General features: G+C 45.9%; 1 protein-coding gene across 1 annotated transcript in view; it reads left to right on the top strand.

The window, feature by feature from the left end:
• The first annotated feature begins 392 nt into the window (after positions 1–392).
• The window catches only part of SH3BGR (SH3 domain binding glutamate rich protein), an 81418-nt gene continuing 55521 nt past the window's right edge, over positions 393–26289 (top strand). The window contains 3 exon segments of the mRNA XM_044287465.1: positions 393–609; positions 7011–7133; positions 7135–7197. Coding sequence (XP_044143400.1) covers positions 565–609; positions 7011–7133; positions 7135–7197 — 231 coding nt within the window. The 5' untranslated portion in view covers positions 393–564.

Raw genomic sequence — 26289 nt, forward strand, 5'->3', positions numbered from 1 at the left:
CTTCGATTTCTTCCAAATTTTTATGGTGGATTGTGAACAGAGCTTAACCTGGGTCAGTAATCTATGCTCAGATGAGGCTCCTAATTCTTCTTCATAAAGAGATTCTGCAGCAGCTGAGGTGTGTACGATGAGGAATAATGTACCTTTTATTATAATTTATATTACAAGTTGCCTCGGAGATGTGTGATCAGCATGGCTTGTCTTTTTTTTAATGGGTGCAACATTAGGGAATTACCATTTAGGCAATTATATTATTATAAAGGCTCAGGGCATTATAAATCAATTCCACCCTTCAAGAACCTTCTGATTGGTGTATTGTCTTCCCTAACCTTTTAAGGACGGCGGCCAACCTAACCTGATTAGATGCAGTTGCTAGCTTGCCAGCACAACAGATGCCCCGTGAGAACCAATCGCTCCCAAAATATCCCCAGGCCAATGATCAGGTTGCAGTGTGCACAGGCTGCGGTGGGTTAGGTTTACACACACTGCACTGGGATTCTGTCTGTGGAAGACACTCGGGATCCTTGTTACGTATCAACAGGGTCTGAAAAAGCTGCAGACAAAATGGTCATCAAGGTATTTGTCGCCACCCTTGCCGGATCAACCGCGGTAAGTGCGTCCACCATTGCCAAGCTTCCTTGCGTTGGTATTTTGTTTCATATTTTATGTGTAGCTTTACCTAAAAAGTTCTAATGGGGAATAATATACAACAAAAACAGTATAAAAATGTATTAGAAACTGGAAAATAAGCATTAATAAAGTAATAACATTGTAAATGATTGAGAAAAATAAAGAAATTAAAGTGAAGATTAAACATATAAAAAGCAGAAAGAGCGATAAATGACTACAGGCATTTCATGCTACAATAATGCATAAATGAAATAGTTTTTCACATTTTTATTATTTTAGGAGTATAACAGGAAAATAAAATAAAAAAGCAACTAATGACGCATTTGATTTTGTTGACATTTTTGTCCATAAAATAATAATGTCTTTTTAATTTAATAAGAAAATATTTTTTTTCCCAGATTTTCAGGAATGATTGGATAATGTTTCTTTTTTATTGTATTTTTTTATTTTATTGTACAGTAATGATAAAAAAATGAATTTATGTCACATCAGTGGGTTTAGATTATTTTTAATCCCAACCCCATAAAAAAATTAAATAAAAAAGAATAACTTTACACCACTGCACTTTTTCAGATCAGATCCCCCAACGCTCAATAAAACTCATAAAAACTTTGGAAACGCATGTACAGTAATAAGTACATTGCAGAAACTTGGCCTTCTGGTCACTTGAGTTTGCAGATCAAGTTGCTCTTGTGTGTAATATCATCCGCAGGGGGATCATGTTCTCCCTAGGTCCTGGATAATGGGCCCGTGTCTCTCGCTACATAGCGGATCGCGTGTATGTTGTTTTATTTTTGCAGAATTTAGTGTAAAATGTAGAGTAATGTAATGTTGTAAATGAGTCTTTGAGGAAAGTGAGAGAACGAGGGAGAGGGAGGGAGGCTGCATGGGGGAAGGGCCGCTGTTTCCTTATATATCCCTGCTTGACAGCTGATCTCTGATGAATCTGAGCCTAGTATGTATCAACGACTCAAAGACAGTTCTCGTGGAGCTGCCGGAGATATCGGAGGAATGCTTGGAAACTTCCAGACAACTTGTTCGGAAGGAAAGGGGAAAACCAATTCTTACCAGAAGGAATTGCTATAGAACTTAGAATATTTTACAAAAACAATAAAAATGATCAGAAGCCCCTGAGTGTTTGGTCATAAATGGTGTTGAGTGAATCGAAGTATCCGAAGTGGAATTCGATCCGAATTTCAGGGAAAATTGGATTTGCCGTGAAGCCGAATTTCCTTGTGCTTCATGGTAACTAATCAATTTTCACTAAAATGGGAGAAAAAAAAATCATACTCGCCTCATCCACTTGAGTGCGAAGAGGCCGTCACGACCATCTTGATTGAAGATCCCGTGCAAAATCTCATGCACGGTGATGTATGATGTCATCACGCACCGTGCGAGATTTCGCGCTGGATGTAGCTGAAATGGATGTAGCTGAATAATTTTTTTTGTAAATTTCACTCTGTAAATTTCACTCTAAATCACCTGTAGCAGCTTCTTCCCTACCAATTTTATGTACAACCACACGGTGTGGTCATGTTGCTGTTGCGATGCGGCCACTCAGTGGACGAGTATCGCGTGGCCGCATAGGCCTGAGTTGTCTCCCGTTAAACTAATAAGGAGCGCTTTGTTAGTATCTGTCAGTACATAAATCCAGCTGCCGTGGGTGATGTGCGCTGAGCAGCTGAACCCAACCCAACATGTCCCATGTAGCTCCCTGGTGAGAATCCAGAAATATGAGCAATTGGGTATTATGCTAATTAGCCCCTCGGTGCAAGGAGGGTGTTGCCGTTGCACCCGGAGCTCCAATCAGTGTATGCGCCAGCCACGCTCCCTCTCCGCTATGATCGCCAGGCACCATAAAGGAAATCTCTCCAGGCTCTGAAATCTTGTGGCATTGCGAGTGTCACTTTGATCAGTGCACATACAGTATACGCATGCGCAGTACAGGTTCCATCCTCTCGGTGAGCTTCATTAGGCTGGGTTCACACTTGAGCGTTGCGCAAACGCGCGTTTTACGCGCGTTTTTGACGCGCATTTTTATGCGCGTTTTTGTAATAGTAAACGCGCGTTTGACGCGCGTTTGTGTGATTCACTACAGTGTCCTATGGCCACAAACACCCCAAAAGTCGCTCATGTACTTTTTGGAGCGTCGGGCGTTTTACAGCGCGATCGTACGCGCTGTAAAACGCCCAAGTGTGAACCATTCCCATAGGGAATCATTGGTTTCTCCTTGTTGAGCGTTTTACAGCGCGTAGGAACGCGCTGTAAAACGCTCAGGTGTGAACCCAGCCTTACTGTACAGCACGTGCACCGATCAAAGAGGCTCGCGCACTGCTGAGAGATTTCAGGGCCTACCAAGATCACCTTTACACTGCCTGGCCCTGTCACTCACGGTGAACCGACGTACACACTGACTGGAGCATGCGGTGCAATGGCAGCGCCCTCATTGCACCAAGGGTCTAATTAGCATAATATAAAATCGCTCATATCTCTGGATTGGCACCACAAATCAACATGGGGCGAATCGGGTTGCATTCAGCTACTCTGTGCACATCTCCCACAGCAGCTGGATTTATATCAAGGTATGTACTGATAGATTACTTTTAATGGCCATGTGGCACCCGTAATATTGCACGGCCATTACAGGCAGCGCGGTCCTCATTAGTTTATTTAGAGCCCCGTATTTGACCACAGCTGCGTCACAACCGCGACATGACCGCACTTTGTGGTCATTCACTACTGCTCTTCTTGCATTAGGGTGGGTTCACACATAGGTTTTTAATGGCGTTTTTGTGCAATTTAGTGTCTTTTGTTACGTTTTCTTGCACTTCTGGTTTTTGGTGAGTTTTTTTGTACCTGGTAAAAACACCAGCTCCAGATGATAGCTGAAAGTCTATGGGAAATATATAATGCAGGACACACAAGAGTTTTTTTTTTTGTTAATTAGGTGGCTCTTTTTTTTTTAAATCTCTGGCTTCTTTTTAAAAAATGCAGCATTATGAAGATTTTAGCGTTTTTTCTGGTGTTTTTTTTTCTGTATAGGTAAAAAAATTGCTGATAAAAAAAGTGTCTCACAAAGTTTTTAAGAAAGACTGAAACCAAAGAAGAAGAAAGAACCAAAAAAGCGATAAGTTGTTCCGACGAGGAATACGCCAGAGCAAATTCATGTATGTAGGGGCCTCCAGACCCCCTACACACACACATTTGCTTTGGCATTTTTTGCTCAGTAAAAAAAAATGCCATAGAATCCCCTTGAGTATTTTTCCATAAGGGTACTTTCACACTAGCGTTATTCTTTTCCGGCATTGAGTCTTTTTGACTTTTCAGGACGGAGATAATACCGCAGCATGCTGCGGTTTTATCTCCGTCCAAAATTCTGGAACACTTGCCTGAATGCCGGCATTTTTTCCCATTGAAATGCATTAATGCCGGATCCGGCCCCGAGTGTTCCGGCAAAACGGATCCGGCATTACGGTCTGCTAATAAATGCTGGATCCGTTTTTCCAGATGACACTGGAGAGACGGATCCGGCATTTCAATGCTTTTGTCATACGGATCAGGATATGACAAATGCCATCAGTTTGGGTCCGTATTGCCGGATTCTGCGACGGAACTGCCTGCCGGAATCCTCTGCCGCAAGTGTAAAAGTACAGTTACACAAACAGCTTTTATGGTATTTTTTTTGCTGTGTTTTTTTTCTAAACGACCGGGTGCATTTTCAAGAGAACACCACAAAAAAAGCTTAAACATGCTGTGTTTTAGAAAAATGCCAGATCCCCCAAAAAGACACCTAATTAACAAAAACTCCAGTAGTAAAAAACAAACAAAATTCTTGTGCATTTTCATATATCCTGTGGACTTTCAGCTAACATCTGGATGCAAAAAACACCACTAAAAACGTAAAGGGATGAAAAACACCACAAAAACACCAGCATAAGTCCACCGTTTAGATGCTCATACACACAGACTAAAATTGGCCAAACCCACTGATTTGGTGACACTGCGTTTTAGGCCTCATGCACACGAGGATCCGTTTTTTTCCACAGATCCCTTGTAATAAATGCCTATCCTTGTCTGCAAATGTGAAAAAAGTAGGACATGCACAATTTTTTTTGCTGAAGGGAAACATGGACAACGGACGGGGAACACAAATGGATCAGCATTTTTTTGCTGTCCCATTGAAATGAATGGGTCCCCATCCTATCCGCAAAAAAATGGAGGCCGAGAAAAACAACTGTCATGTGCATGAGGCCTAACCTGTATTGGGGTGTGCTGACCAGATATTTCTGGCAGCGAATTACTACCCTTTCCCCAGTGAGAACACATGCATGCTCAGCCAAGGTGAGGGGACATGTCTATGGAAAAGTTGGGAAGAATAGTTGAGGGACGAACAATCATTCGGCCAGCAGCTACTGTGGACACTTTTTGTATCTATTGTACATTTGCACTGGTTTTTGAAACAGGAAGCTCAGTATGAAGAAACCAAAAGGTCTTGTCCTTAGCTTAAGGCCTAGTTCACACGAACGCTTTTTTTGCGAGTGTACGGGCCGTTTTTTTGTGGTCTGTATACGGTCCGTATACGGAACCATTCCTTTCAATGGTTCCGCAAAAAAAAACGGAATGTACTCCGTAGGCATTTCGTTTCCGTATTTCCGTTTTTCCGTTCCGTTGAAAGATAGAACATGTCCTATTATTGCCCGCAAATCACGTTCCGTGACTCCATTCAAGTCAATAGGTCCGCAAAAAAAAGGAACACATACGGAAATGCATCCGTATGTCTTCCGTATCCGTTCCGTTTTTTCTGAACCATCTATTGAAAATGTTATGCCCAGCCCAATTTTTTCTATGTAATTACTGAATACTGTACATGGCATACGGAAAAACGCAACGGAAACGTAAACACAACAGAACTGAAAAACGGAACAACGGATCCGTGAAAAACTGACCACAAAAAACTATAAAAGCCATACTTTCGTGTGAACTAGGCCTAAGGCCTCATGCACACGACCGTTGCGTGCATCCGTGTCCGTTGTTCCGTTTTCCGTGATTTTCTGCGGACCCATTGACTTTTAATGGGTCCGTTGAAAACTCGGAAAATGCACCGTTTGTCATCCGCGTCCGTGATCCATGTTTCCTGTCCATCAAAAAAATATGACCTGTCCGTCAAAAAAATAAGACCTGTCCTATTTCAAGTCAATGGGTCCGTGAAAAAACACGGAGTGCACACAAGATTGCCATCCGCGTCCGTGATCCTGTCCGTAGGCTACTTTAGCACAGACGGATCCGCAGATCCGTCTGCATACAGCTTTTTCAGAGCTAAGTTTTCACATTGTGAAAACTCAGATCCGACAGTATATTCTAACACAGAGGCGTTCCCATAGTGATGGGGACGCTTCAAGTTAGAATATACTAAGAACTGTGTACATGACTGCCCCCTGCTGCCTGGCAGCACCCGATCTTTTACAGGGGGCTGTGATCCGCACAATTATGCCTATAGATGCGATATACTGTGTATGGCCACACAGTTGCATAGTACTGCCATTGTGATATGGTATTTTGGGGGATCCATTTGTTCTAAAAACTGTACTTGACCCCTCTTGACTGCTTTCAACTGGAGGTGTGGCCCTGAGTAGCGCACATCAGCCTCTTTATGATCCCCACAAATACTAGACTTTTTTTTTATCTCGCCAATTTTAAATTATATTGTGTATTTCTCCATTAATTCTTTGAAAATTGTATAGGTTGCCCTTGGAAACAGACTGCAGGTCATCCCCACTCTGCTGTCAGTCATGTGACCTAGCAGCAAAGCTCTAACCATGCCACTGTCCTCTGAACTCCCACAATGCACTTTTCTCTGGTAACAGAAAGCTCTTATCAGATATATGAAACGTTCTCTCAATGATACTGAGATCAGTCTATGGCTATCTGCCCACCCCACCATGTGACATTCGAGTGCCTCGGCAATCACCAGGACCGAAGTGCCATTCCCAACACCCTCTATAGCTACCCTGTTACCTGGCGTGGCCCCATGTCCGACTCTATACCTGTAGGCACTGATAGGGGCATCTAAGGCTTCTACACACTGTTAAGTCAACACTGGGGCTAGTTACTCCATGTGCATTCCGTTTCCGTATGTCCGTATTTCCGTTGCGCAAAAAAAAAATAGACTATGTCCTATTATTGTCCACATTATGGACAAGGATAGGACTGTTCTATTAGGGACCAGCTGTTCCGTTCTGCAAAATACGGAATGCACACGGACGTCACCCGTATTTTTTGCGGACCGCATGAGCCCTAATAATTAATAAAAAAAATATAATATTAGGTAAGTCCTTGTTGTCAACTTACCACAATAAATCAATCTGTCGTTTTATGTTCAGATCAAAAAGAAACAGCAAGAAGTGGTCGGATTTCTCGAAGCGAACAGAATTGACTTTGAAGAAAAAGATATCGCGTGTAATGATGACAACCGGCAATGGATGAGGGACAACGTGCCGGGAGAGAAAAAAGCCCAAGAACGGGATCCCTTTGCCTCCCCAGATCTTCAATGAGGAGCAGTACTGTGGGGTAAGGGATATAACGCTAATGTACAGGGTCATAGTGGCCCATCAGAGGTCCACTGGTGGTCACTTTCAAACATTAATGGGTCTCAAATGTTCACCATGAAACAACCCCATTTTCCAGTGACTTTGGAGTCAATTACTTACTGTTAAGACATTGTTGGATCGGCCCATTATAATGAGCCCGAAAGGGCCAAAAGAAATAAACCCATTTGGAGGTGACTTTGGAGAATTCACTTGTCATTAGCGTCTATTTCTTTGGATGAGGCACTTCTAAGCTGTTAAACCTGTCGAAGGGCCAACCTCATATCTCCTCCCTATGTAAAACGCATGTTTCCCTTTAAAAGTTGTAGCCCTTATTTTGTAAAGGGTTGGTGGGCCTGCCAAATCCCGCCAGAGTTGCTGGGGATTAGGGAAAATGGTGGTAACTTGCAGGAGGAGAAGATGACGGCCCACGCAGAGCCTGATGCTGATGAGCTGACTCTGAGTGCCAATACTCTGAGAGGTGAAGGCAAGAGAGTGGTTAAAAAGAGCAGAATCTGGTGCCAGCGTGTGTGGAGTAACCATGTGAAGTGCCAGGAAGGACTGCTGAGGGTCCGCTTAGTAAGCAGGACAGGAGGTACTCCCATAAAAAAAAAAAAGCCTGAAGCTGAGGGAGATACCACAACCACACCTAGCTGCATTTTCCTAAAGGATAATAAACACCTATATATTAGATATTGCCCTATTACTCCAAGAATTTACAAAATAAAACTAAAGCACCCCTAAAAAAATCTCATCATAAAATAAATACTCAAATATAATAAATTTATTTTATTTATTTATGATAAAAAATAATCCAAATCTCAATCAAGATTAAATTCATATATCGGGGACCATGGCAGTGCATATCATGGTTAAATATTATCAATTAACGTAATTATAATTTATACTGAAATAATTTTACAAAAATAATATTGTGTGCCGTGTAAACAATTATGCTAATAGTTCCCTATAAATGTTTCAAAGATATATAAGGATAAATAAAGTAAATGAAATAAATACATGAAGTGCAGTAATAAAATCCAGCAATATGAATTCATAATAATATAAAACTAGAAATACTGCATTATAAGAAGTCCCAGACTGGAAGTGCCATTAGATAAGGGCATGAAAATATATTATTTAATAAAGTGCATGCTATATATAAAAAAAAATAATACAGACCAGGCAGTTACATAGTATAAGGTAATGTGATCCCTGTTGCATCTCAACGCGTTTCGCTCACAGCTTCAATTACTTTTTTCTTTTTAATACATTTTCAAAAATGTTCTCATTCTAGGGTATTCAGTGCAGATTAATGGGGGAAAACGAACTTTTTTGATTAAAGCGCAAGGTCGCAACAAAATAAAATTTTGAAAAGATGAAAGGGTCTGAAAACTTTCCGAATGCACTTTAGGTGGAGGAGATGGATTTTTCCTGGCTTTATGGTTATTTGCTTCTACGTAAGAGGTCATTCATTACACCTGATCACACATGAGGCTAAATTTTATTTTAAAAACAACTGAAAAAAATGCTGCAAATCTCAAGTTTGAATCAAAGTATGATCAAACCACCGGTGACAAAAAAACACTTGCATTAATCCACACCCCAAATCACACCCCCTTTTTGCCCCTGTATACTTGGCCAGTATTTTTTGTTGGGAATGCTGGCAACAAGGTACAATCTATTAAGGACTTGGACTGTAACTATGCAAACCATGCCATGGCCGTGGACTGTACTCTTGCACAGTGCACGCCCACAGCTGCTGAGGAAATCTGAATCAGGAAATATGTGAAAGGTAATGGCGTAGTGGCTGCGAAACCCAGAGAGGCACAGCATTTCAACTCAGTGGTGCAACCCTATGAATAGGAATGACCCACAGTGGCACAGCAGGGCAGGCGAAAGCTGGTGGTCACCTGACTGTGAGATCAGCACCCACTGATCCTCCTTTTTTATATGCAAGGGTAGATGGTTATCAGCTACTCGGTGTATGTTCTACAGAATATAATGTGTATACCTGTAATGTAACATGAATTCAAAAGATCTGAGAATGAATAAGCTTATGGAGGCTAAGTGAATAAATATATTCAGTAATGACGTAGGTTTGCTGCATCGCTCCTCCCTCCTCCTGTCCTTCCCCGCCGCACTATTCACGATATGAGCTGCTCTACCTGATTTGCGGTATACGCCTACCTCTGAGCCTTCTCCACCTTACCCGACCGGAGTCTCGGAATACCTTCTGTGCTGTTCCCCTTTGATTAACTGCCGCCTGTTTGCTGCCTCATTGGTTGATGAAGTGACCGACCCCCTCTGACTGCTTTCGACTTCTCCTCTCTCTGCCGCTCCTCTGATTTTCAGTCCCTGCCGGTACCTGGTGCAGGTTTGAAGCTACGAATATATGTTGCCTCGTGTTCTCCCCTGCTTCCATGTTTAATCCACCTTCCACCCTGCTCCTCATAACCATCTCCTCGATCTCCCTGTATCTCGCAAACTATTCCCCTGATCCTCCTGTGGTTAGTACTGTCGTTTCAGTGATATGTTTTCCCTCCTCCCCAGAATCTAACATTGGTTCCATGTTGGCCTGTTATGGATGAACTGTTGTAGCTTTTTTTTGTCACAATTTTATTTTATTTTTCTCTCGCTCATTATAACAAGACTGCTAAGACGTGGTTGTTATGTAGGCCTTAATAGAGAATGATAAAATAAAGAAGTAAAGTAAGAAGAAAATCAAGAGAGGAAAAAAGGAGGAAAAGGGGAGGAAAGAAAAAGAAAAAGGAAAGGAAAGAAAGAAAAGAAAAAAGGGGGAAGGAAAAAAGGGAAAAAGGGAAAAGGGGAAGAAAAATGTCTCCCAAGCAAAATAGGAGATCAGCGGAATATTCATCCTCCAAAATGGGGCAAGAACCACTAGAATCTGCCAAAATTGATCAGTTCTTGAAGTCCTCAAATGTAATTACCAAAGCAGGACAAAAAGGAGTAGAAGAATTGAATATATATATATATATATATATATATATATATATATATATATATATATATAAAAAACTGTTGGATTTGGTGCTGAAGGAGTATTAGATATTTTCAGGGGGAGGGGGCTGAGAGAGAGGAAGTAAATGATTTGACAAAGGATGGACCGTCCTCATTAAAGGAAATCTTGATGGCGGTAAAACGAAATGGGGAATTAATACAAGATGCTTCAATGCAGCTTGGACTAATTCAGTCTGATGTGGTCCTGATAAGAGATGATGTTACAAAGATAAGAGACAGAGTGACAACTATAGAAAGAACTGTGGGGGTATTGGAGAAGGAGGTCAAAATGCTTAAAACTGAAATCCCCACACTGATATTGGAGGCCAATACCTTAAAAAAAAAGGTTGTGGAATTAGAAGATAGATCGAGAGGATCCAATGTGAGAATTATTGGTTTTCACGGCCTTTGGTGTGCACCGTGACACTTTTGCCACGCTTGCAGTTGCCCGTGGCAACGTGTTGCTGTTATGGCATGTTGTGGCAGTGTCTCGCCTTTTGCTGTGTGCGCCGTGACATGGTTGCCACGCATGCTGTTGCCGGTTGTAACGTGTTGCTTGTTGGCTGGTGTGTGCACTTCCCCTTTAAGTTGTAGTCTCCCTCTGTGTGGTGCAGTAAGGGTTAACTCCCTGACTGGGTGTGGTCACTTGGGTTTTATCTCCTGTGGCTTCATGGCTGGAGTCGGTTGTACTTCAGCTGTTGTTGGTGCTGGAGCTCGGCTCCAGTCCAGGGTGTTCTATCTGTCCAGTCCTTGAAGGCCACCTTGTAGGACATCAATGTCATCTGCGATGTCATCCCGGGTCCTCTAGCTATGTCTTCCCTCCCTTACATGTGGTGTATGTTTGGTGTGGGGTTAGGTTTGTGGTGTGATGTTTTGTCTAGCTTGTTGTACCATGTTTGGTGATGTCATCCAGCATGTATGGTAGACATTTACTTGTCTACCTCCGTGAGGGGGCTGGTTTCCCGGAGGGGTGAACCATAAGTTTGTATGCAGTGCTGCCTGGGGCTGTCGTGCACCTTGCTGTATGGGGCCCAGGCAGTATCAGGAGTGCTGGATACCTGTGTGTGGTGTTGTTTGTACGGTGTCCTATTTGGTGTGTGGGCACCTGTACTTATGCACGTGTTCCAGTCGTGGTGGCTGCGGCAGGTAAGTGTGTTTCTGGTATTCTTACCTGCCGACTCTGTTGCTGCATATGGTCTTCCCCTTTATTCTTGACATTGTACGGTGGGTTTTTTCCCTACTCCCCACCGTGACATTGGTTTACCAAAAGGCATGGAGGGAGATAATCCTGGCGATATGATAAAAGATTTAATTTTGGAGAGGTTTGAAAGGGAGCATTTCTCCATTATTTTTTGTGGAAAGAGCACATTGAGTTCCAGGGGGTAAACCAATCCCTGGAAGGCAGCCTCGGATACTTTGGTCAAGATATTCGTCTCACGAGATAGGGACATGATTTTGAGAAGGGGGAGGGAGTGCCCCCTATGGAAACAGATTGTCCTTTTTTCCAAATTTTTCCAAGGATATCCAAGATAAAAGACGTACCGTATTTTTCGCCCTATAAGACGCACTTTCCCCCCCCCCCCAGGGGGCAGTGCATCTTATGGGGCGAATGCTGCAGTTTACACTGATACACCGGTCGGCGGGTGTGTCAGTAGGGAGGGAGGAGGGGCTGGGGGCCGGCATCTAGTTTTAAATGGCAGCGGGGCACGGTGCAGTCACTGTATTCTATTGCACTGGGCCCCGCTAACTGTAGTAATCCTATCTATAACTGTAGGCATTGTTTAACTATAATAATCTTCAATACAATCCATTAATCTTCACTTACTAACGTCCGTATCAGGCAGGAGGCCGGGCGGGCGGTCACTGACAGCGTAATTCACTACGTCATGCGCCTGCTCCGCCCACTTTATGAATGAAGTAGGCGGCGCGGGCGCGTGACGTAGTGAGTTATGCTGCCAGTGCCCGCCCGGCCTCCTGCCTGATACGGACGTTAGTAAGTGAAGATTATTGGATTGTATTGAAGATTATTATAGTTAAACAATGCCTACAGTTATAAATAGGATTACTACAGTGAGCGGGGCCCGGTGCAATAGAATACAGTGACTGCACCAGGCCCCGCTGTCATTACAAAACTAGACGCTGGCCCCCACCCTCTGTATTGGGGGTCATTCACACTACACAGGGACACTGTTATGGGGGTGTCTGTGGATGACACATGGCACAAGATGCTATATGTGTCATCCACAGATCCCCCATAACAGTGCCATCCACAGATGCCCCCATAACAGTGCCACCCACAGATGCCCCCATAACAGTGCCACCCACAGATGCCCCCATAACAGTGCCACCCACAGATGCCCCCATAACAGTGCCATCCACAGATGCCCCATAACAGTGCCATCCACAGATGCCCCCATAACAGTGCCATCCACAGATGCCCCCATAACAGTGCCATCCACAGATGCCCCCATAACAGTGCCATCCACAGATGCCCCATAACAGTGCCATCCACAGATGCCCCCATAACAGTGCCATCCACAGATCGCCCCCATAACAGTGCCATCCACAGATCCCCCCATAACAGTGTCAGCCACAGATCCCCCATAACAGTGTCAGCCACAGATCCCCCCATAACAGTGTCAGCCACAGATCCCCCCATAACAGTGCCATCCACAGATCCCCCCATAACAGTGTCAGCCATAGATCCCCCCATAATAGTGCCATCCACAAACCACCATTAGTTCAAAACCCACCAAAAGCACACCTTTTGGTTAAACATTTTTTCTTTTCTTATTTTCCTCCTTAAAAACCTTATAGGGCGAAAAATGCGGTAGTTACATGGAAATTAAAAAATGTCACCAGAAAAAGGACATTAAGTACTCATTTGTCTATCCGGCTAAATTGCGGATAATCTTTAACAGCGGATCTTGTGGTAGACTGGCTTGATCGGAATAATATATGGGCAGTTTTGGCGGGGATGACCAGGAGGAGGGGGGAAGGTCTTAGTTTAGAGATCTGTTACAGGAATGTGGCGAATCAAGAAGTTTGTGGGGGTTTACAATCTTTGGGGTGGGTTGCGATGCATCTCCTTTTGGGAGTGGGAAGGAAATATGGGTAATTTTGTACTGGGGGAATCTATGGATTGATTGATGTCGGTTAGAATATTCAATTGGAATGTCCGGGGACTTGGTAATAGGCTAAAAAGACAGGTGGTCTCTGACCTGGTTCGGAGACGCCTACCAGCGATTGTTAGTCTGGTGGAGACACATTTTACTCAGGGCACGATCCCCCGCCTTGGTGGGGGATGTGCTGCGCAGATCTATCACTCCACCTTTACTGGCTATTCCAGAGGAGTGACAGTATTAATTCATAAGAAGATTGATTTTGTATGTTTGGCATCCTCTATTGTTAAGCAGGGGAGATATGTTTTTCTCTATGGAGAACTCGTTGGGAAATTTTGTATTTTGGCCTTTATCTATATTCCTCCTCCTTTTTCTCTTTACATACTATTAACTTTTATGGATCAGTGGCTTGAATGTCCTTCCATAGTGAATGGGGACTTTAATTGTGTTATTAATCCAGAGACAGATAGGATATCCATGGGAGGGAATATTTATACTTCTGTTCAAGGGTCCCCATTGGCACGTTTCTGTCAGGAATCGGGCTTTGTGGATGTATGGGAATTCTTGGCGAAGGGAAAAGAGCTTATTCCTGTAAATCCAGAAATATTATGTCCAGGATAGATTTGGCCTTGATAAATAAAAATTATTTGAATTGTATTAAACGGATGAAATATGAGGCAAGGTCTTTATCAGACCATGTACCTCTTTGGGTGTAGTTATGTATGGCTGATAATAACTTTAATGTAAGACCCCCATTTAGACTGAATCTCCATTGGATTTCCATAATGGATATTCATGATCTGATAAAAAATGAAATCATATCTTCAGGGACAGAAATTATGGCTCAGTGAAGACCCATTTGGTGTGGGATGCATTTAAGGCCTTTATGAGGGGGGTCTTTTATTAGTAATATTTGCAATTTGAAAGAAAATAGGGGAATTATGCAGGAGACAAGTCAGGCTTATTCTGACTATCTCCTGAATAAGGCCCAGCAGAGGCTTTTCTTTAGAGGACAAAAATTCAGAATCGGGTCGTCCAGGGAAAATGCTGGTTACGGTGATCTCTAGTTTTGGGCGAGCATGCTCGGCTGAATACTAAATTTACTCGAGGGCACATCGATGCTGGGCACATCGCTGTGTTCGACCGAATACTGCGTGTGCTCAAGCGCGATGCTCGAGTCTCCTCCCCGCACGTTTGTTGGCTGCTACGCTGCCAAAAAATGTGCAGGTAAGTACTGCCATTCACTGTAATGCCGTAGCCATGTTGGCTACTGGCATTACAGTGATTGGCTGGCCGGAAAGCGTCATCAGGTGCTATATAGCACCGATGACTAATGGATGAGAAAAGTGGCTGCAGGTTTCTCCCAGGAGGTGTTGTCCTGCAACTGGGGTATCTCAACTGAGCTATCCTTAGCCCCAGGAGCTTCAGGCTGACTAGGTGACTCCTCTAGTCCCCTGGAATACACTAACTCTCCCCTGTCTGGGCCTTCCTATATATATCTAGGGCTCTTTAGCTCCCTCTAACGCCTGGGAGGCTAAACTGCACCCTGACAGGCCTGACACCCAGTTCCACAGGAAATGCATACACATAACAGTAAGGCAGTAAACACATTAACCCCTTTGTGTAGTGCCCACCTTTACCTAGTGGGACACTACACCAGAGCACAAGAAACACACTCATCTACGATACCTAGCTTCATGTCCCAGTTTGCAGGGCAGTGCAGGACACCACTCTCTAAGTCAGACCAGTGCGACCAGGTGGTGGTTGGAATGCAGCAGATAATGCTTCCAGTCGGTTAAGCACCACCCTGTCTTCCACAAAGTCCAGTCTCAGTAGCCAAGAGTCTGGTCAACAGAATCCTCACCCTGATACTCCTTCCACCCACCATAGAGAGTCTTGGCAAACAAGTGATCCCACACTCGGATATTCCGAGGAGGTCTTTTCAGCGCCATTCCTTAATTTTGGCCTCTCGCCAAGCCCGCTTAAGCAGGGTCATGAGGAGATCTTGTGCCCTGATTCCCAAACTCTGTAGCATCCACAGGCAGAAGATGACGGTGGGGAACGGCAATTAGTGTTTTAAGAGGTGGATGATGATAATGAGACACAGTTGCCAAAAAGTCAACCGCAATTAGTGTCTCAAGAGCTTCATGATGAGGATGAGACACAGTTGTCAATAACTGAGGTAGTTGTTAGGTCAACAAGTCAGGAGGATGAGCAGAGTGAGGAAGTGGAAGAGGAGGTGCTGGACGATGAAGTCACTGACCCAACCTGGGAAGATGGCAAGCCGAGCGAGGGCAGCATTACAGAGGGGGAGGGATCCACAGCACCGCAACAGGCTGGAAGAGGCAGTGGGGTGGCAAAAGAGAGAAGTCGGGCCACACCAAACACGCCTGCAACTGTTCCCCGGAGCACCCCCTTGCGACTAACTTCCTTTGCCAAGGGATAGGTGTTGCGCCGTCTGGCGCTTTTTTGAGGAAAGTGCGGACGATAAAAGAATTGTCATTTGCAACCTTATGCCATACCAAAATGAGCAGGGGCGTCAACACTAGCAACCTCACCACCACCAGCATGATCCGCCACATGGCATTAAAGCACCCTAATAGGTGGGCTGAACACCTGGGTCCACAATCAGTGTCTGCGGGTCACACCACTGCCTCCTCTTCCCCTGTGTTACGTGCTGGCCAATCTCCTGTCCAAGATGCAGGCCCGGATGCCTCCTGCCATGCACCTGGACCTTTGCAAGCACCATCAGCTAGCACATCCACTTTGGCGTCCGAGCGCAGTGAACATATGTCTATACCCCAGGCCTTTGAATGAAAGCGCAAATACCCAGCCACCCACCCACAGACCATAGCACTAAATGGCCACTTTCCAAACTGCTGGCCCTGGAAATGTTGCCATTTAGGCTTTTGGACACTGAGGCTTTCCGCAGCCTGATGGCGGCGGCTGTCCCGCGATACTCTGTCCCCAACTGCCAATATTTTTCACGGTGTGCAGTCCCAGCCTTACACCAGCATGTGTCCTGTAACATCACCCATGCCCTGACCAATGCAGTTATTGGGCAGGTCCACTTAACGACTGACACATGGACAAGTGCTTTTAGCCAGGGATGCTACATTTCCCTGACGGCACACTGGGTAAAAGTTGTGGAGGCCGGGAGCGAGTCGTACCCTGGGATGGCACAGGTGCTATCAACGCCAAGGATTGTGGGCCCTACTTCCATCAGGGTTTCCGCCGCCACCTACGTTAGTGGCTGCAACCCCCCCCCTTCTCCTCCGCCTCCTTCTCCACTTACACCTCTGAATTATCATCTTGAAGCACCAGTAAGCCATCAGTCAGTAGCTGGAAGCAGTGTAGCACTGCAGTGGGGAAGCAGTAGGCCCTCGCCCATAATTTTTTACATGGTCAGATCAGCAGCAGGCACTCACCCCTAATGTTTTAGAGGGTCAGCTCAGCAGCAGGCCCTCACCCATAATGTTTTAGATGGTCAGATCAGATGCAGGCACTCACCCCTAATGTTTTAGATGGTCAGATCAGCAGCAGGCCCTCGCCCCTAATGTTTTAGATGGTCAGCTCAGCAGCAGGCCCTCGCCCATAATGTTTTAGATGGTCAGATCAGTAGCAGGCACTCGCCCCTAATGTTTTAGATGGTCAGATCAGCAGCAGGCCCTCGCCCCTAATGTTTTAGATGGTCAGATCAGCAGGCCCTTGCACCTAATATTTTTGAGGGTCACCAGCAGGCCATCTATCATAATTTTTCAAGGGTGTATGATGCCCTTCTTTATGTGTAACAAAGGGTGTTTTGGACTGCCGGTTCCTTGTAATTTTTGGCATTCCTTTCACTTAGTGCATAGGCTTTATGAGTGTAGGAGTCCCACTACCTGAACAATTGTACCACAATGTGAATGAGGCCCTCCTTTATGTGATATACAGGTTGTATCGGAGTGCCTCTTCCTTTGTGGCAGCACTTACACTTTATATACAAGTAAATATACAGGAAAGAATGTTTCCTAACAATTTTTCCTCTAATATCGATTTTATCTTCGGGTTTGTGCATATTATTGTCAGTCTGTAAAATTGGCGTACTACTCGGACAACATCGTTCCCAGCAGCGACCTGGGAGTCCAAGATGCATCCAGACATCCTCCCCATGCTGTTCCCGAACCATTTCTGTGGTGTTTCCATCAATTTATGACTAGAGTTGAGCGAACACCTGGATGTTCGGGTTCGAGAAGTTCGGCCGAACATCCCGGAAATGTTCGGGTTCGGGATCCGAACCCGATCCGAACTTCGTCCCGAACCCGAACCCCATTGAAGTCAATGGGGACCCGAACTTTTCGGCACTAAAAAGGCTGTAAAACAGCCCAGGAAAGAGCTAGAGGGCTGCAAAAGGCAGCAACATGTAGGTAAATCCCCTGCAAACAAATGTGGATAGGGAAATGAATTAAAATAAAAATTAAATAAATAAAAATTAACCAAAATCAATTGGAGAGAGGTCCCATAGCAGAGAATCTGGCTTCACGTCACCCACCACTGGAACAGTCCATTCTCAGATATTTAGGCCCCGGCACCCAGGCAGAGGAGAGAGGTCCCGTAACAGAGAATCTGTCTTCATGTCAGCAGAGAATCAGTCTGCATGTCATAGTAGAGAATCAGGCTTCACGTCAGCCACCACTGCAACAGTCCATTGGCATATATTTAGGCCCAGCACCCAGGCAGAGGAGGGAGGTCCCGTAACAGAGAATCTGGCTTCATGTCAGCAGAGAATTAGTCTGCATGTCATAGCAGAGAATGAGGCTTCACGTCAGCCACCACTGCAACAGTCCATTGGCATATATTTAGGCCCAGCACCCAGGCAGAGGAGGGAGGTCCCGTAACAGAGAATCTGTCTTCATGTCAGCAGAGAATCAGTCTGCATGTCATAGCAGAGAATCAGGCTTCACATCAGCCACCACTGCAACAGTCCATTGGCATATATTTAGGCCCAGCACCCAGGCAGAGGAGAGAGGTCCCGTAACAGAGAATCTGTCTTCATGTCAGCAGAGAATTAGTCTGCATGTCATAGCAGAGAATGAGGCTTCACGTCAGCCACCACTGCAACAGTCCATTGGCATATATTTAGGCCCAGCACCCAGGCAGAGGAGGGAGGTCCCGTAACAGAGAATCTGTCTTCATGTCAGCAGAGAATCAGTCTGCATGTCATAGCAGAGAATCAGGCTTCACGTCAGCCACCACTGCAACAGTCCATTGTCAGATATTTAGGCCCAGCACACAGGCAGAGGAGGGAGGTCCCGTAACAGAGAATCTGGCTTCATGTCAGCAGAGAATCAGTCTGCATGTCATAGCAGAGAATGAGGCTTCACGTCAGCCACCACTGCAACAGTCCATTGGCATATATTTAGGCCCAGCACACAGGCAGAGGAGAGAGGTCCCGTAACAGAGAATCTGGCTTCATGTCAGCAGAGAATCAGTCTGCATGTCATAGCAGAGAATGAGGCTTCACGTCAGCCACCACTGCAACAGTCCATTGGCATATATTTAGGCCCAGCACACAGGCAGAGGAGAGAGGTCCCGTAACAGAGAATCTGTCTTCATGTCAGCAGAGAATCATTCTGCATGTCATAGCAGAGAATCAGGCTTCACGTCACCCAACATTGGAACAGTCCATTGGCATATATTTAGGCCCCGGCACCCAGACAGAGGAGAGGTTCATTCAACTTTGGGTAGCCTCGCAATATAATGGTAAAATGAAAATAAAAATAGGATTGAATGAGGAAGTGCCCTGGAGTCCAATAATATATGGTTAAGGGGAGGTAGTTAATGTCTAATCTGGACAAGGGACGGACAGATCCTGTGGGATCCATGCCTGGTTCATTTTTATGAACGTCAGCTTGTCCACATTGGCTGTAGACAGGCGGCTGCGTTTGTCTGTAATGACGCCCCCTGCCGTGCTGAATACACGTTCAGACAAAACGCTGGCCGCCGGGCAGGCCAGCACCTCCAAGGCATAAAAGGCTAGCTCTGGCCACGTGGACAATTTAGAGACCCAGAAGTTGAATGGGGCCGAACCATCAGTCAGTACGTGGAGGCGTGTGCACACGTACTGTTCCACCATGTTAGTGAAATGTTGCCTCCTGCTAACACGTTGCGTATCAGGTGGTGGTGCAGTTAGCTGTGGCGTGTTGACAAAAGTTTTCCACATCTCTGCCATGCTAACCCTGCCCTCAAAGGAGCTGGCATTGACACAGCTGCCTTGGCGACCTCTTGCTCCTCCTCTGCCTTGGCCTTGGGCTTCCACTTGTTCCCCTGTGACATTTGGGAATGCTCTCAGTAGCGCGTCTACCAACGTGCGCTTGTACTCGCGCATCTTCCTATCACGCTCCAGTGCAGGAAGTAAGGTGGGCACATTGTCTTTGTAGCGTGGATCCAGCAGGGTGGCAACCCAGTAGTCCGCACAGGTTAAAATGTGGGCAACTCTGCTGTCGTTGCGCAGGCACTGCAGCATGTAGTCGCTCATGTGTGCCAGGCTGCCCAGGGGTAAGGACAAGCTGTCCTCTGTGGGAGGCGTATCGTCATCGTCCTGCCTTTCCCCCCAGCCACGCACCAGTGATGGACCCGAGCTGCGTTGGGTGCCACCCCGCTGTGACCATGCTTCATCCTCATCCTCCTCCACCTCCTCCTCATCCTCGTCCTCCTCGTCCTCCAGTAGTGGGCCCTGTCTGGCCACATTTGTACCTGGCCTCTGCTGTTGCCAAAAACCTCCCTCTGAGTCACTTCGAAGAGACTGGCCTGAAAGTGCTAAAAATGACCCCTCTTCCTCCTCCTCCTCCTCCTCCTCCTGGGCCACCTCCTCTTGCATCATCGCCCTAAGTGTTTTCTCAAGGAGACATAGAAGTGGTATTGTAACGCTGATAACGGCGTCATCGCCACTGGCCATGTTGGTGGAGTACTCAAAACAGCGCAACAGGGCACACAGGTCTCGCATGGAGGCCCAGTCATTGGTGGTGAAGTGGTGCTGTTCTGTAGTGCGACTGACCCGTGCGTGCTGCAGCTGAAACTCCACTATGGCCTGCTGCTGCTCGCACAGTCTGTCCAGCATGTGCAAGGTGGAGTTCCACCTGGTGGGCACGTCGCATATGAGGCGGTGAGCGGGAAGGCCGAAGTTACGCTGTAGCGCAGACAGGCGAGCAGCAGCAGGATGTGAACGCCGGAAACGCGAACAGACGGCCCGCACTTTATGCAGCAGCTCTGACATGTCGGGGTAGTTGTGAATGAACTTCTGCACCACCAAATTCAGCACATGCGCCAAGCAAGGGATGTGCGTCAAATTGGCTAGTCCCAGAGCTGCAACGAGATTTCGCCCATTATCGCACACCACCAGGCCGGGCTTGAGGCTCACCGGCAGCAACCACTCGTCGGTCTGTTGTTCTATACCCCGCCACAACTCCTGTGCGGTGTGGGGCCTGTCCCCCAAACATATGAGTTTCAGAATGGCCTGCTGACGTTTACCCCGGGCTGTGCTGAAGTTGGTGGTGAAGGTGTGTGGCTGACTGGATGAGCAGGTGGAAGAAGAGGAGGAGGAAGCCGAGAAGGAGGAGGTGGCAACAGGAGGCAAAGAATGTTGCCCTGCGATCCTTGGCGGCGGAAGGACGTGCGCCAAACAGCTCTCCGCCTGGGGCCCAGCTGCCACTACATTTACCCAGTGTGCAGTTAGGGAGATATAGCGTCCCTGGCCGTGCTTACTGGTCCACGTATCTGTGGTTAGGTGGACCTTGCTACAGATGGCGTTGCGCAGTGCACACTTGATTTTATCGGATACTTGGTTGTGCAGGGAAGGCACGGCTCTCTTGGAGAAGTAGTGCCGGCTGGGAACAACATACTGTGGGACAGCAAGCGACATGAGCTGTTTGAAGCTGTCTGTGTCCACCAGCCTAAATGACAGCATTTCATAGGCCAGTAGTTTAGAAATGCTGGCATTCAGGGCCAGGGATCGAGGGTGGCTAGGTGGGAATTTACGCTTTCTCTCAAATGTTTGTGAGATGGAGAGCTGAACGCTGGCGTGTGACATGGTTGAGACGCTTGGTGACGGAGGTGGTGGTGGTGGTGTTGGTGGTACATCCCCTGTTTGCTGGGCGGCAGGTGCCAACGTTTCTCCAGAGGCGGAGGAAGAGGCCGAGGCGGCAGCAGCAGTAGAGGCCGAGGCGGCAGCAGCAGAAGAGGGAGCAGGGGGAGCCTGAGTGACTTCCTTGGTTTTAAGGTGTTTACTCCACTGCAGTTCATGCTTTGCATGCAGGTGCCTGGTCATGCAGGTTGTGCTCAGGTTCAGAACGTTAATGCCTCGCTTCAGGCTCTGATGGCACAGCGTGCAAACCACTCGGGTCTTGTCGTCAGCACATTGTTTGAAGAAGTGCCATGCCAGGGAACTCCTTGAAGCTGCCTTTGGGGTGCTCGGTCCCAGATGGCGGCGGTCAGTAGCAGGCGGAGTCTCTTGGCGGCGGGTGTTCTGCTTTTGCCCACTGCTCCCTCTTTTGCTACGCTGTTGGCTCGGTCTCACCACTGCCTCTTCCTCCGAACTGTGAAAGTCAGTGGCACGACCTTCATTCCATGTGGGGTCTAGGACCTCATCGTCCCCTGCATCGTCTTCCACCCAGTCTTGATCCCTGACCTCCTGTTCGGTCTGCACACTGCAGAAAGAAGCAGCAGTTGGCACCTGTGTTTCGTCATCATCAGAGACATGCTGAGGTGGTATTCCCATGTCCTCATCATCAGGAAACATAAGTGGTTGTGCGTCAGTGCATTCTATGTCTTTCACCGCTGGGGAAGGGCTAGGTGGATGCCCTTGGGAAACCCTGCCAGCAGAGTCTTCAAACAGCATAAGAGACTGCTGCATAACTTGAGGCTGAGACAGTTTCCCTGGTATGCATGGGGGTGATGTGACAGACTGATGGGGTTGGTTTTCAGGCGCCATCTGTGCGCTTTCTGCAGAAGACTGGGTGGGAGATAATGTGAACGTGCTGGATCCACTGTCGGCCACCCAATTGACTAATGCCTGTACCTGCTCAGGCCTTACCATCCTTAGAACAGCATTGGTCCCCACCATATATCGCTGTAAATTCTGGCGGCTACTGGGACCTGAGGTAGTTGGTACACTAGGACGTGTGGATGTGGCAGAACGGCCACGTCCTCTCCCAGCACCAGAGGGTCCACTAACACCACCACGACCATGTCCGCGTCCCTTACTAGATGTTTTCCTCATTGTTATCGTTCACCACAACAACAAAAATATTATTTGGCCCAATGTATTGTATTCAAATTCAGCTGGATATAAATTTGAGGCCTAGTATTTAGGCGCTGGGTGACCGGTATGGGTTTAGTGACAGAATTAGACTTGGAAATGCACAGTAGCGGGTGTGTGAAGTTATTCTGAATGACCCTATGTGCACCTTGAATATTATATACCCTTTTAGGGATAGATTTCAAATAGCTCTGATATAGCAGAAACCACTAAATTTTTAAATTGCTAAATTGGGAATTGTATTTCAACCCAGAACAAAAAATGTGCTTTGACGGACACTAAATAACTTTCCCAGCCACAACAGGACAGCGGTAACGAGAGATTTAGCGGGATATAAATTTGAGGCCTAGTATTTAGGCGCTGGGTGACAGGTATGGGTTTAGTGACAGAATTAGACTGGGAAATGCACAGTAGCGTGTGTGTGAAGTTATTCTGAATGACCCTATGTGCACCTTCAATATGATCTACCCTTTTAGGGATAGATTTCAAATAGCTCTGATACAGCAGAAACCACTAAATTATGAAATTGCTAAATTGGGAATTGTTTTTCAACCCAGAACAAAAAATGTGCTTTGACGGACACTAAATAACTTGCCCAGCAACAACAGGACAGCGGTAACGAGAGATTTAGCGGGATATAAATTTGAGGCCTAGTATTTAGGCGCTGGGTGACCGGTATGGATTTAGTGACAGAATTAGACTGGGATATGGCCAAAAAATGAACAGACTATTGCTGGTTAAATGCACTTGGTGTCACAGCTTGACCAACCACACTACTGAGGGTTAAATGCACTTGGTGACGGGCGCAGCTTGCCCCTGATGTAGTATATGGCCAAAAAATGAACAGACTATTGCTGGTTAAATGCACTTGGTGTCACAGCTTGACCAACCACACTACTGAGGGTTAAATGCACTTGGTGACGGGCGCAGCTTGCCCCTGATGTAGTATATGGCCAAAAAATGAACAGACTATTGCTGGTTAAATGCACTTGGTGACGGGCGCAGCTTGCCCCTGATTTAGTATATGGCCAAAAAATGAACAGACTATTGCTGGTTAAATGCACTTGGTGTGATAGCTTGACCAACCACACTACTGAGGGTTAAATGCACTTGGTGACGGGCGCAGCTTGCCCCTGATGTAGTATATGGCCAAAAAATAAACAGACTATTGCTGGTTAAATGCACTTGGTGTGACAGCTTCACCCTGATGTAGGCTTTAGCCAAAAAACAACCACACCATTGAGGGTTAAATGCACTTGGTCGCAGCTTGTGCTGGCGCACCACAAGACACAAAATGGCCGCCGATCACCCCAGAAAAATGTGACTGACAAACGGTCTGGGCAGCCTAAAAACAGTGAGCAATTGAGGATCAGCAGCTCAATGATCCACAGCTGCAGATCGATCAGTTAATCAAGTCCTGTGGAGGAGTTAATCTGCCTAATCTCGCCCTACTGTCGCAGCCGCAACCTCTCCCTACGCTAATCAGAGCAGAGTGACGGGCGGCGCTATGTGACTCCAGCTTAAATAGAGGCTGGGTCACATGGTGCTCTGGCCAATCACAGCCATGCCAATAGTAGGCATGGCTGTGATGGCCTCTTGGGGCAAGTAGTATGACGCTTGTTGATTGGCTGCTTTGCAGCCTTTCAAAAAGCGCCAAGAAAGCGTCACAAAAGCGCCAAGAAAGCGACGAACACCGAACCCGGACTTTTACGAAAATGTTCGGGTCCGTGTCACGGACACCCCAAAATTCGGTACGAACCCGAACTATACAGTTCGAGTTCGCTCATCCCTATTTATGACCTTTTACTAAGAACCAGACACCCTCCCCTCTTCAGAGCAGGGGGTGCCTGGTTTAATGCTCTGGTACTCCCATTGACTTCCATTGTGCTCGGGTGCTCGGTAGAGCACTAGAGCATCCCGAGGTGTTCTACTTGAGCACCCGAGCACTTTGGTGCTCGACCAACACTAGTGATCTCCAATCAGGATAAAAAAAAAAAGAGAGATTCTTAGTATTCGGTCCCAGGACAGTATTATTATTGAAGATCACAACAGTATAAAGGAAATATTTGTGAATTATTTTCGGAATTATATAAATCAGATAATATCTTTTCAGATCAAGCGATTGATTCATATTTGTATTCCATCTCTTTTCCAGTTCTTACAGATAGTCAAAGAGAATACCTTGAGGTGGATTTTTCTCTTCAAGAGTTGGAGGATGCAATAAAGGCCTGCTCAGGAAACTCTTCCCCTGGATCTAATAGATTCCCATATGAATTTTATCACAAGCATAGGGAGGTTATTTTCCCCTTTTTTTTAAGGTATTTACTGGGTCACTAGAAGAAGGTATCCTTCCAGAATCAATGACAGAAGCTGTGATAATAGTAATATTGAAAGAGGGTACGGATCCCCTTGATAATGGGTCCTACAGACCCATCTCTCTTCTTAATACTGATGTTAAGCTTCTCTCAAGGATTCTTGCTACAAGGCTCTCTAAGTGTCTCTAAATGTTCCTAATAGGGTACTTACTATAATCTGCACTGTCTTTTTGCCGATATACAGTCCCCCGGGGGGTCTCTCGGTCCATCCTCTCTTTAGATGCCTCTAAGGCTTTTGACAGGGTAAACTGCAATTTCCTCTGGAGAGTGTTACAGAAGATGGGATTTGATACTAGATTTATAAATATGATTATGCTTTTGTATAGATTCCCTAGTGCAAGATTGAATATAAATGGCTTCCTTACAAGGAGTATCTCTTTGGGTAGAGATACCCCGCAGGGATGCCCTCTTTCCCTGCTCTTATTTGATATCAATATTGAGCCCCTTGCTGCTAGTGTTAGACAAGACTCTCAGATTGAAGGTTTTGGGGTATTATGAGTAGAAGATCGTATTTCCCTATATGCCAATGATATTTTATTTTACATACAACATACAAATATTACACTCCCAAAATGTATTCAAATTGTTAACTCTTTTGGTGAAGTTTCGGGTCTTGATATAAATTGGTCAAAAACCAGTCTCATGCCCTTAGATAGACTTGAATTTTCCAACGAGGGGTCCTCAAATATCTTGAGGCTCTCTGACTCTTTTCAATATCAGGGTATAATAATATCTCCTAAGATTCAAAACTTTCTACGCTTAATCTTATTTCATTGATAAATAAACTGAGGTCCAAAATAAGGATATGGCTCCAGCTTCTGCTATCGAGAGCCGATAGAATATCCCTAGTGAAGATGGTGATTCTGCCCCAACTACTTTATATCCTCAGGAACTTCTCAGTATGGATTGAAGACAAGTTCTTCAAATGAATTGAGAGAATTATTAATGACTTACTCTGGGGGAGAAAACAGGTAAGGCTTAAATTGGAGTATTTCTATAAGCCGATGGAGCAGGGAGGGCTTAACCTTCCCTGCTTCAAGGGATACTTTATAGCTGTACAGCTGTGGTTCTTTTGTGAATGGAAGAATGGTCCACTTTGCAGTACCTTGGTGAGGAAATCTCAGTATGACAATATGTTCACCTTATTAGAATCCGGTCAACTAATTGATTCTCCAAAGGACCATAGAGCCGCTGGGAAGTTATTTACTAACTTGTGGAGTACTATTAGAGACTGGTTGGGAATAAAAGGCTCTTTTTGTTGT

The sequence above is a fragment of the Bufo gargarizans genome, chromosome 3 (genome assembly GCF_014858855.1).
Source record: "Bufo gargarizans isolate SCDJY-AF-19 chromosome 3, ASM1485885v1, whole genome shotgun sequence".
Lineage (NCBI taxonomy): Eukaryota > Metazoa > Chordata > Amphibia > Anura > Bufonidae > Bufo > Bufo gargarizans.